Below are 12,677 nucleotides of genomic sequence, written 5' to 3' on the forward strand. Positions count from 1 at the left end.
ACAACGATAATTGTATCTATACGATAAACGTACATGAACCACTGCAGTCACTGACAGCCAGAACGGCAGTTTTATCTAATTTATTGCTATGATGGGCAATAAAATAACGATATTATAACTAACTGATTTAATACTTTAACTGTAATATATATATATATATATATATATATATATATAAACACAATAATATCTGCTCCTTTAGGCCGTAGTTTGTTTCGAAGTAGAGATTTATTTTATAGACCTAAGTATTGTATTTATTGAATATCATAAAAAGATATAAAATCAACACAAGTTAAAATTGGAAACACGAGGGCAGAAGTATCGAACACGATTACACGGTTCTTAACGAAAGATAGAAATCGATAACAACTTACCGATTTATATCAACATACTGTTTAATTGTTAACTCGATAATTACAATTCGGAAATAAATCACCGACATCCGAACAGTTGTAGGGCCCCGGACTCGCCTAACCGTCGGAGCCCCGAGATCGTAGTCGTGGCCACCGGCCGCAACCTCCGGGACACGTGACGTTTTAAGGGCGGACGACTCGTGCTGGCCCGCCACGACCTGTAACGCGTGTCGCGAGGACACGTCTCGGTATCGGATGTCCCGGTGACGGGGTAAGGACGTGGGCAGAACTCGAACGTACGGCGATAATATCCGGCGACGAGTACCCGGTGCGTGTGCGTGCACGGCCGGAAAGTTGATAATTAACGGCGGACGGGGCGGCAGCGGCGGAGCGCCTCGCACAGATGCGGCGCGAGTGCGTTGTCGCGCCGCGGGGACGGGACGGGAGCGAGACGCGGGGGGCTACCGAACGCGCGCGCGCTACCCGCCGTCGCCGCCCGCGGACACCGGCGTAACACGGCTCCGTTCTCGCGGGCGACACGGCCATCAGTCGACGGTTCGCGCGCGTTGTGTACGGAAAACCGGACGAAACCGCGTCGTGTGTGCGCGCGAGTGCGTTCGCGGCGACAAGTGTGCGCGTGCGTGTTCGGAACTGTCTTTTGGATTCCGCGTTTCGGTCGGGTCAGGAGAGTTTGGGAAAAAGTTAGGGAACCTAACGTTAGCGCGCGTTTCGGTCGCCTGTCCCGCCGGGTATCACTCCTTTTCGGTCCCGCCTACGATGATCGCGGCGCGCGTCACGCCGCCTTCCGACCGTCGTCACGTCCCGGCACCGGTACCGGGGCCGACCGCGACGTGACGCCCGTCCACCGTTTGAGCGCCGCGTCCGACCGCCGACCACGGCCGGGCTGCTCGCTTACCGGGCGGCGACCGCGGCCGCCGCGGTGGCTGCCGAACGTACGGCTGCCCAGCTGCTGGCCATGCACGGCAACGGCACCGGCGGTGGCCCTTACGTGGACGTCGGCGGCGGTGGTAATTACACGGACGACGACCTGTACGCGGCCGTCGCGGGCAACTGTTCACTGTTGCCGGTCTCGCCGTCCTCGGTGTTCAACAACAGCACCGGTTGTTACGAGGAGGTGATCGTGAAGAACTACTGGGCCCTTGGGTTGGTCGTGTTCCCCATACTGACGCTATTCGGCAACGTGCTCGTCATAATCAGCGTGTGCCGCGAGCGGGCCCTGCAGTCCGTCACCAACTACTTCATCGTCAGCCTGGCGCTGGCCGATCTGCTGGTCGCCCTTATGGTCATGCCGTTCGCCGTCTACGTGCTGGTGAGTGCTAACCCGTTGTTCCGTGATTTACCGACACAGCAGCGGTCGTTGCATTCAGTCAAGGCCGGATCTAAAGGGATGGGAGGGAGAGAAGCAGGGTGTTTTAATCCGCACGTGAAAATTTCGTTTAAAATGTCTGTCAACAGGAGACTTTGTTATCGAAAAATGTGATCCGTATGGGAAAACATTTTACTGCTAAAATGTATCTGTAAAAATATGAACAATTTAAATGTTTTTGTAATGGTGATACAGATAGCAACAGATTATACAACAGAAATATGATAACGATTTAAGATCTTCAAGATCGAATGGACAAATTGTTAATTTTAGAAATCTTGCAATAGATATCTTACCCGATCTAATCATTCAATCAAATCTAAACGTACTGGAAATATTATACAAGTATTTAATGACTGACGTGTTCCCAAATATTCGTATTGCAATCCGTATTTACCTAACGTCGCCGTGTAGTATCCGGAAACGTGAACGTAGCTCAAATCAATTATAACTTATCTTCAATCGGCGATCGGCTAAAAACAAGCCCACGCGTTTATCGTTATTATTGATCGAAAAAAGACCGTGAAGACAATGGACTTTGATCCAGTGATTAATGGCTTTGCCGCGATCAAATCGTGAAAAAGCAAGTTTTGAGCGATTTCAATGAGCAATATTTGTACTTATATATATTTTTTAAAAAACAATAAAAGTTTTACTGTTTACACTCTACGCGTTTTTTGTTTCAAAAATTCGGGCGTATTCGAATCCGCCCGGATACAGGCCCTGCGCGCAGTGCGGTTTTCGTTTAGACGGATCGAGTCGACTTCCACCCGGTAGGGTTGCTTGCATCCAAAGACCGCTGCAATAGCCCACAAAGACCCACGGCCCATCTCAAACCCCTTATATCGTTCCTGAACTCGTCCGGTAGCTTACCACCGCAGTCCTTGATCAAAACGTGTTAACCCTGTAAGCCTCCGTTGTTGACGTAGCGAGTGGTCGTTTTTGCACGGTCTTGAAAACGGCAACCGTAGACGCACGACGTCATATCGTGTTTGGTTTCTCGACGGCGGAGGGTGGACAAAAATTTACGCGCTAAAAGAAACTATTTTTCTTCATATCTTTCGTCCGTCTTGATTTTGTTTATGTGTTGCTGCACCGCGTTCGTCACGCGGTAAATTTCAAAACGCCGTTTTTAGACAATTGCGATTGTTTCACGGGTCGGCGAGCCTTGACCGTATATGATAAGGAAGAAATGGGAGAGAAGGTCGTTTTACGGTGGGACATCGCGTAATAAACGGAATCGGAATAATAATAAAAAAAATAATCATAAAAAAATAAACAAAATAACGGGTGTAAAGAGGAGACTGTATTGAAATAAAAATTCACCACCACCAGTGGCCCGTGCACCGGGTCGTTAAACGCGCCGACGACGACGGCGGCGGCCGGAAGGGCTTGTACCGTTGGAAGTGTGATCGAGAGGAAATCGTATTTACTATATAATACGCGCTGAGTTGACAGACCCGTGGCCACACGGTTCCTTTTGTATTATGACATTCGTCTTATCACATTTTCCTCAGAAATAACATTGTCGTCGCTTCTAACGTCATTACCGCCAAAGCCACCATCGCCATACCTACGTTATATGTATATATATATCATCTTGTCCCATTTGAAAATACCTCGTGAAAACCCTCGGAGGAAATTGATCCACTCGTAATCATCGTCACGCACCCTAGGCGCGTAGCATACATTAATTTAACATTCTCCGAAATCGATTACATATATTATTAATATTATTATTATTAAACACTTGATCGGGGCTTGTGTTATGATTATATTTTGGTTTTTAACAAAACACGTGCGGCAGTTATACCTGCAAATTTGCATTACCGTAAGGTGAATTTCCGTTTTCACTCGGTTTTTCAATTGAAAGTTAAATTTTACCGTGTGTATGCACTGTACCGTATTATTAGGCGTTCGCGCGATTATTGTTCTTTTTACTAGACGCCGTTCGGATAAAGCCCATTGAGCTCAGACCTTTGTACTAGATTCCATGTCATTCAAACCGATTCCACGTGAGAACCTCGTACACACATACAATTCGGCAGGATTATTATCGAAGAGATGTTTGTACATCGCCTCCACCCGGGTTATCCTATCCAATACATTACACGTTATTTGTCTGTCTGAATTACTACCAAGTCTTCCCTATGCCGAGCAAACCACTGGTACTGCTGCATATGAGTGATTCGCTGTCATGTACGGTTTATTTTCGTTTAGACAAATCGTCGTGTTGAAATTAAATCTGACCGAATATCGCTGAATTAAGATGATTTCATAATGGTCGTTAATTTTTGTTTTAGCATTCCTTTTGTTCTCAAGACCGATAATCTCAAAAATAAACATCTCCGTGTAAACAAATTATTTTTACAACCCGAATCAAGGAGATTATCATGAATGTGGTGCAACTGTTCTCATGACGATTGAATCGCTCTCTAAACTTTGTAGGGTATTTATTTTTATTTTCATGAATTCTAAACGAAATTGTAATTGCGTTTTTTGATTTTTCAAGGCTAAAAAATAAACATAAAAATATCATACAAGTTATTATTGTAATCGACTTGTTAATATTCAGCCATCAATTTGAATAATTATTCGACCGGCTAACAATGAACCGCAGCATAACCAAACGATAACGTGGTATGATTTCCAATTCTAGTTGGAGATTTTTTTTTCAGCCTTTCGCTTACATTAAGTATGCATTCTGATCAACTGAAAATGATGTTTGTGAAATATTTTTCTTCTTTAATATAATATTAATTTAATTTGATGCGCATTCACGTAACTCTAGAATTAGTTTTTTTCATCACAAGGGATTAAGATGGTTTTTTTTTACATCTCTTAACTCTCGTATACTCAGTGAACATCGAATACTTATAGATATATTTCATAGTTTATTCAAGGATGCATGTACAATAACAATCGCTAAATTATTTCGCTAAACAGTTTGCTGAAAAGTACAAGTAATATTGTTATAAATATATTTTATCCGTTAAGCGTTTCCGGAGAAAATCACGTTCTCACCAACATGATTAACTAAAGTAAAATATTATACTTATTTGAGCTTTAAGGTTTTTAAGAGTTGATCATTAAGCTTACATTACTGTTGAATATGTGTTTCGTATATAAAATCCCGATTAGTAAAACATGCATTAACAATTTTAGTTAGCTTTTATAACAATATTTCATCCAATGAGGATTTATCGATGAAAATCGAAGTGTGTAAAACGAAAGAGTTTACAGTGTTACGCAAAATATATTCAGTATTATATTCAAATAACGTTTGTAAAACAATTAAGGTATTCATTGCAATTATTTAACCCAATAAACTGCCAACAATAATATTAGTTTTAAACAATATTTTTCAATAGTGTTATATTTTGGTATGAATTAAATTTAAAGCTCATTTCGTATTAAACTGTGATTACTACTCACTTACTGATAGCTTTTCTCAAAAATTGTTAAACGTACGAATTTTAAATTTGGAATAGTGGTTCCTTAAATAATCTAGATGTGCAATGATATCGGATTTTTTGAAAATCACATTTTATTTTTATTATATTTAAGAAAATATTTGATTTTTTTTAATATGTTAATTTAAATAATCACCGATTAAGTTGTATGTAAATTATATATAGTATGATAATAAAAATTAATAACATTCGAATATAAAATTATTTTGCTTTACTAAAAAATTTTTTTCTGTACCGAGAGGGTACTGTTTCTCACATTATTGCCATTCAGCCCCATCGTTAATTAATCAACAAATAAATCATTTTTATATATTGATTTCGCATTCGATTGACCGCGCAATTAATAATCAGATTTCAACTGAAGTGTTACCGCAAATGCGTTACAGGTTAGATTGCATTTGGTATTATTGTCTTTAGTTGAATGAGTTCTTGATCAACCGTGATCGTAGTCCCACCCATGGTACATAGACGGAGGGTTAAATGGTGTGGAAGTTGACACCTTCGCCGTTCTCACGAGTTGACCGTTTCGTTTACTCCCCGTTACTGCACCTCCAGCCTTGTGTTTGTAAGTAGTTTGCCAGTTACTTCGCAGTCCGGCTCTTAGAGCCCGATGACTAGGATGTAAGGGCTCGTTAGGACGTTAGGTTCCTAAGAGCCGCTCTCTCCACTTCTCGCTCGTCCTCCTCCTTAATGAATAGGATTTTTTCCGCCATGTCCAGAAACGTCTGCCTGCCTCACGACCTAATAGTTAGGAGAAGCGACTATCGACTAGGATCCTCTTCTCTGCATAGCAGATCGTGAATTTCACAGAGCAGTTTCTCCGCATCACTGGGAAGTGGACTTCGTTCGTCGGTGAATTATCATGTGGCAAGACGATGTTTATTCCAGTGCGAGCTTCCGAAGATAGTGTGTTCCACGGTGTCTTCGTCGTTGTTGCAGTATGAGCAGATAGCGCCTGGGGCCCTGTTCATCCTGTGAAGGTAATGGTGGAAACGTCCGTGTCTCGTCAAGGCTTGGGTCACCCGGTAAGTGAGTGTGATATCGGATTCCACCCAGTAACCTCTACACGTACGGATCAGGGTATGCGTCCATCTGGCCGTGGTTGCCCTGTCCCATCTGGCCTGCCACGCGTTGATGGTGAAGGCTCACTTCTGCGTCCTTACTTTTACTAGGACCTCAGCAATGCGTGTAGATCATGTGGAGATTTCCAACTGTGGAGAATGTCGTCAATACGAAGCAGCCATGGGGCCGAGTTAAAAACATTCCATACATCCAGTGAGACAACACCGCAGATATCTCGGTGTTGCATTGCATCATAGCCACGCCCTTTTCCGTATCGATGACTCTGTTTATAGCGTCCATGATGGAATGCCTCTGTCTGAAGCCATGTTGCTTTTCGAACCTCTGTCCCACCCGGTTCAGATGATGTTCCAATTTTTCCAGGAATAGCCTTTCCAGAATTTTTCCAGTGGTGCCGAGCAGGCAGAGAAGTTGAAAGCTTGACCGTTTTTCCACTGGTTTATGGTGTCCTTTTTGTACAAGAACAAGTCTAGCCGCTTTTAAACGAGCCGGAAATTGTTGTAAGTACCAGCACATGTTGAAGAACATATTTGGGTTAGCATCTGCCACTATCTTGATTACCTTTTTGAGGGAATGGCTAACCACAGATTTCCTTTTACGGATGGTTCATGTGTCAATTCAAAAGTTTTGTTACACTTTTTCTTAAAGTTAATTATAATTTTTAAAGTACAGATAATATTTTTTTGTCAGTTGTTTTTCATTAGAAATTAGATGGTTACACATACTTAGTATGCTATTCTATTATTATTTAAACGTACACATCATTTGTACGTAAATAAATAATTTTTTTAATAATATTTAACGGAATTCGTCGGTCGATATTCTATAATAACAATAATATATTCTAAAATGTTTACATGCGTTTTTTCTGTTTTTTATTTTTTTTGTGTACCTATATTTTCTTACCTATTTGAATAAATGTTTTACTTTGTAATTATATATAAACTCACAACATATTTGAATAGTAGTTTGCGTGTTACCAAAAAATATTATTTTTTTTTTTTTTTTTTAGTTTAAGAAATGCCCAATACATAATTGATGCACTCAAATCAATTTTTACTAAATCAACATTAAAAAAAAAGACGGTCAGTAAATATTGAATAAGTAGGTAGTCAATAAGACATAATATTGTTCTACAGTGTATGTATGTGTGTGTGTGTGATTTTAATGTTCTTTGCTTTCGACATCTGATACCATATGAACAGTTTAATTGGTAAATTATTGGAGTATAAATATATTAGATACATAACATAACTTTTTTTTCTTCTTATTGATCTCAAACAACATCATTAACAAGGCTATTATTTTTTGGTCTAAAAACTTCGTATATAATGTTGAGTTAACATAGACAATGAAATATGGTCATTAATATAGTAACTTAATTAAATATATAAATTATACAATTTATATTCTGTTGTGTTATCTTACGTCTATAGGTGTGCTAAATTTTATGATTATGCATAGAACAGTATTTCTTAAGAAGGCTATTATAATTCTGGTGATTTCGGTGTCTGGTCCTAATGCTTCCTCGGTGTAGGAGGGTGGTATGCTATATTTTTAAGACTATCAGTGAATTGATGATATTCTGTTGTTATGTGTTTCATTGATATTGTAACCCCACAGGTTGAAAATTAATGAGGCTCTTCTTTGTCAATAAGAAAATATGAGTTAATCTTGTATGACCTATGCGGGAACGATTAATTAACATTTTTTTCTCTTCTGTTTAATTACGAATTTTTCCACTCCTGTTTAGATTTTTTGATTTCTCTAAGTTTAGTTTGCTGTCTCAACCAATGCCATTTTATTTGAATTTTGTTTTTAATTTTAGTTTTGACGTTTATAACATTAAGTTTGTTTTACGGATAGTGTGTAGTTTTCCCGAGAATCGTCATAATGCTTACTATTCGAATTTGATGGGAAATTTAGGTAATAGCATTATGTAAATCAATATAAATCATTATTCATTAATATCAAAACGGATGTTATGAGTTGTTAAAATTTATAAATTTTCGTTTTTCATAAGAAAATTATATTACATAATATTATCTTCGTAAATATAAAAAATATTATTTTAAAGTATAATAATTATAATTTATTATGACGTTTACAAAAAATGCAGGGACTAGAGCGCTCTTCACGTTAGTGACAATATGCTTCGAATGCGTTTATATTTAAAAAGGACCACATTGTCCTCAATAGAATCTAATAGATCTAAAAAGCCCGGACATGGCAGTAAATGGTGACGCTGAAATTATTTTACATACCCGAAATGTAAAGTGTGCAGGTCGATTGCATTATTCATAAGGTAATACTATCTCCAATCAAAAGCAACAACACGTATCATCTATTTTAAGAGTATTGGGAAAACTCAAGACGAGTCGCTTAACCTGTAAACGAATTTGAACTAGAAAAATATATCTAGATATATTATCTTTAGATTCATTGGTTTTTTTCGATTTAAACCAAAATTAATAAATTTATTGAGTTCAGGATATAAAATAAATTTTGAACCGTTGAATGTTATCGATTATTTCAACATGATTAGCATGTATTTGAACTTTTAACATTCAAACAGTTCACTGCAAGATTTTGTATAAAACGAGAGAAATAAAGATTGAGATGTTTTTTCATACGATTGTTTCGTGTATATTTTGGATAAAATTAGTGGCTAGACGTAAAGATAGGTTTCCAACTGGCTTACATGTGGATGATTTCACGGTAAAATCCTGAATTAAAATATCATGTCGCCAAAACGTCCTAGACTCGAAAACCCATCGTCGGGTGTACGTGCAACGTATCAATAAAACCGCGACTATGTTACTTTTCATTTATTTTAGAATTTATTGACTTGTGATGACGAATGTTTAATCCGAAACCGGTCGCACTTCACGAACGCAATAACACTCCGAGCGTTTATTCGTTCGTTTATCTATTCATTTCTGCGCGTAGACCGTTCGTTGGTTTATTAATTTATTGGTACCATAATTTTACCGACGCTGAGACCACGTAAGTCCGAAGTGTTACAGTTTCGCGATACAACTTTGGTCGAAACGGATCCGAAAAAAAAGGAAATCGTACGTATACGGTTAAGTTTTTAAAAGCTTATCGATAGCTCGTACGGTGTCGCCCCAGCTGCAACGTCAAACAAGGTCGGTCGTTAGCAGTTTAATTTTCGGTCCCGTCGCACCTTGTCGCCTCTTTTGTTCGACCAACGATGGTCCCTAAACGAGATGCGGAATAATAGCCGTTGGTTATTAAATGAATCACAAATTGCAGAAAGGGGACATGTCCCCATAAAACCTTTTTTTTACAGGTGACACATAAATAGCTAGGTAAGACTTCGGAAAGATGTAGGTTTAAAAATGAGTACATTACCTTGATACTAACTTTTCTGAATGTTTTAATGGATTAGTACCGGTTTTATACAAAATATGTATTTGATGCAGATAAATCCGTAAAAATCTAAATTTTGCAAAAAGTGGATATGTCCCCTTTCTGAAATTAAAGATTCGAATATAAGCCGTAATGAAAATTGAATATACACGCATGTGCATTTCATATTTCGTAAAAAGAAATATCGCGCTGAGAACAATTCGTATTTATAACCATGCTGTATTTGCGTAACACGGAACACTGAACGTACTCAAGTTATTATTAAAGAATTGATTTACGAGCTCAATATATTATGCTAATATTATAGTTACAACATGTACATGCACATATCAGTGGATATTGTGTTACGAGTGATTAAAAAAAAAAAAAAAAAACGGTTCACTAGGCTGAATTCGATTAAGTCTTATAATACTAAGCTAATAATACATTTTTTGAAAAAACTAACTGTTTTTTAGCCGATTCTAATTTATTTCGGTTTTTACTCCCAATGAACCGTAAAACGTTTACTCAGCTATTTGAGTTATTTTTAGTACATTTACTGAAAGGATTTTACTACGTTTTACCCAAACAATGTTTTTTTAAAAAAAAACATGGCTTCCTTTTCATTATTCGCATTTTAATACTTTTTAAACGATGGATACCATTGAATTTCAGTACATATAAATTGGTTTGGTCATATTATCACCTTTAAGTCATAATTGATTTCGGTCCTTTTTCTATTTTATTATTTATTATTTATTTTTGAATATTTGAATATTTTTCAAATGATGGTCTTAAAAATATTTTTTTCAAAAAAAGTCATCTAAACGCAAACAATGCATTTTTTTATATGATAATTAATTGCATTTCCTTCTTAAATATTTTATTGTAAAACATTTTTTTTTATAAAAATGATTATGGATGATTTGATGCCCCCAAATTAATTTATATTTTTATTAGTTGGGAAATATGCTTTTAATAATGATTATTTTTTAAGGGATTTTTTTTTATTGTTTTATTTTTGTATTTCAAACTAAACTTCCATTGAAAAATAAAAACATTTTATAATTTAATTTCTTCTTATATCTTTAAACTGCTATAAACATTAAGTGCAGAAATATGTAGCACTAAACACCTATAGTATAATCATATGAACACATTGGGTTTATGATTTGGATTGAATCTGTTTGTAATTATTTGTCATGCATTTATTTAATACTTCTCGAATATTATCTTTTAATATAAAAAAACCATATTAATATTATGATTTAAAAATTGATATTAATTTTTGGTTCAAAAAACAACTTTTTAAATACCTATACTAATGTACCTGGGTGCATATTTATGTGAAGTTTTGAACATATTACTTATTTACTAGTTCTTTGATATTGTAATCCGAAAACTTTCTATAAGTAGTGAAATTGTGGAGGGATAATGTTTTCTTTCATACTCTGAAATGACTAGAATGCACTGTTCTGTCATTACAAACTTCAAATATATAATCGATACTCATAAACTATTTGTCTATCATTAAATATAGGCAAATCAAAGTTTTTAAAAAAGAGTTTTCACTGAAGTATTAAAGAAAAATGAATATTATTATAATATAAAGCCATATATTGTATAACTTTTATATTTATAATATAAAAGACTGAAAATATAAAAAAGCTTATAAACTTGATCGTGTTTTCAGATCAAACTTTCAGAATAATTAAAATAGTTTTTAAGTTAAGCGTATTTTTTTGTACGTTTATAAATAATGTACAACTTGCATTTCAAATGAAATAGTTTAATCATGTAGGTACTGTATACTAATTTCAGCTTATTTATTATTATTGTTATATTTCCAATCATCGTAATTAAGATGAATAGAAAATAGTCTTCTATGGAAAAATATTTATTTTTTTTCATTTTCATAAAAGAATAAATTAACTAATAATTTGAATTATATTATAGGTAAAATATTTTGAGCTTGCATGTTAATTAATTTTAAAATATAAAACAATGAAAAAATGTTAAGGATATATGACATATTTGATTAAGTTGATAATTTCATTGTCTTTATCGTATACAATTAAAGTAATTAATTATTTTTTTCGTTTTGGTAAACAATCATTTATAGAGAAAAACAAAATCAATAAATAATTTCCTTTACAATATTATAATATGAGAAAAACGAAACTAATTCAGTGTAAACAATATTATACATCGAAGATCACTTGACAATTTTTAAAGAATTTTTAATTGATTTTTGACATAAAAAAAATTTCATCAGAGATCAAAAATTGTTGAACCTATGCTATTGTTAATTTAAGTTCATTAAATCACATTGTTCAAAACTATTTATGATGTGATGTACAAATATTTTTATTGTAAGTTTGCAGTTCGCAATGTTTTGCATTTAAAAAAACACAATACAATGTTTAAATTTCATTAAATCATTTATGAAACTTTTTATACATACATTTATGTATATAACATGTATGTAATATAAAATTAAGTTTGGAAGGTAGGTAAGTTTCGTTTTAGAAAGGCTTGTAGTTTAAGTCACCTTGAAAAAGTGGGTAGTGTGAACTCATCTTGGTGAGCTTATGGAACTGCGGAGGCCCGTATTTTAGTTCACATTTCATGGGAACATTTTCGGGATTATAAGTTTGCCGTATTTAAGCATGAAGGATGATTAAGCTACATGTTCGTATTAATACATATTATTTAATAAATAATAATAATAGTTGTAAATTATACAAGTAATATCGTGCTTTTATTATTAAAATTAACTTTTCTATTTAATTTATATTATACTCGTATATTTACATTTAATATAATATTATATTGTTATTAATTAATATTTTCTATTTTAAACTAATATTGAAAATATTAATCACGAATTTATTTCGTGCACTTTATAAGTTGCTAGTCAATTAAGTTAATAGAAAATTAACTTTTTTTTCATAATAAATACTTGAATAGAAAAAAATATATTGCATCTTAATCGAATTCATATAAGTCAAG

The 12,677-nt window shown here is 35.4% G+C and overlaps 1 protein-coding gene across 1 annotated transcript in view; it reads left to right on the forward strand.

Moving 5' to 3' along the window:
- Positions 1–898: 898 nt before the first annotated feature.
- The window catches only part of LOC112688816 (dopamine D2-like receptor), a 303,764-nt gene continuing 291,985 nt past the window's right edge, over positions 899–12,677 (forward strand). Inside the window, exon 1 of the mRNA XM_025562204.1 lies at positions 899–1,683. Within this exon, the coding sequence (XP_025417989.1) occupies positions 1,330–1,683 (354 nt within the window). The 5' untranslated portion in view covers positions 899–1,329. The remainder of the gene's footprint in view (positions 1,684–12,677) is intronic.

This window comes from Sipha flava, unplaced genomic scaffold (assembly GCF_003268045.1).
Source record: "Sipha flava isolate LNK unplaced genomic scaffold, YSA_version1 40_pilon_pilon, whole genome shotgun sequence".
Taxonomy (NCBI): Eukaryota; Metazoa; Arthropoda; class Insecta; order Hemiptera; family Aphididae; genus Sipha; species Sipha flava.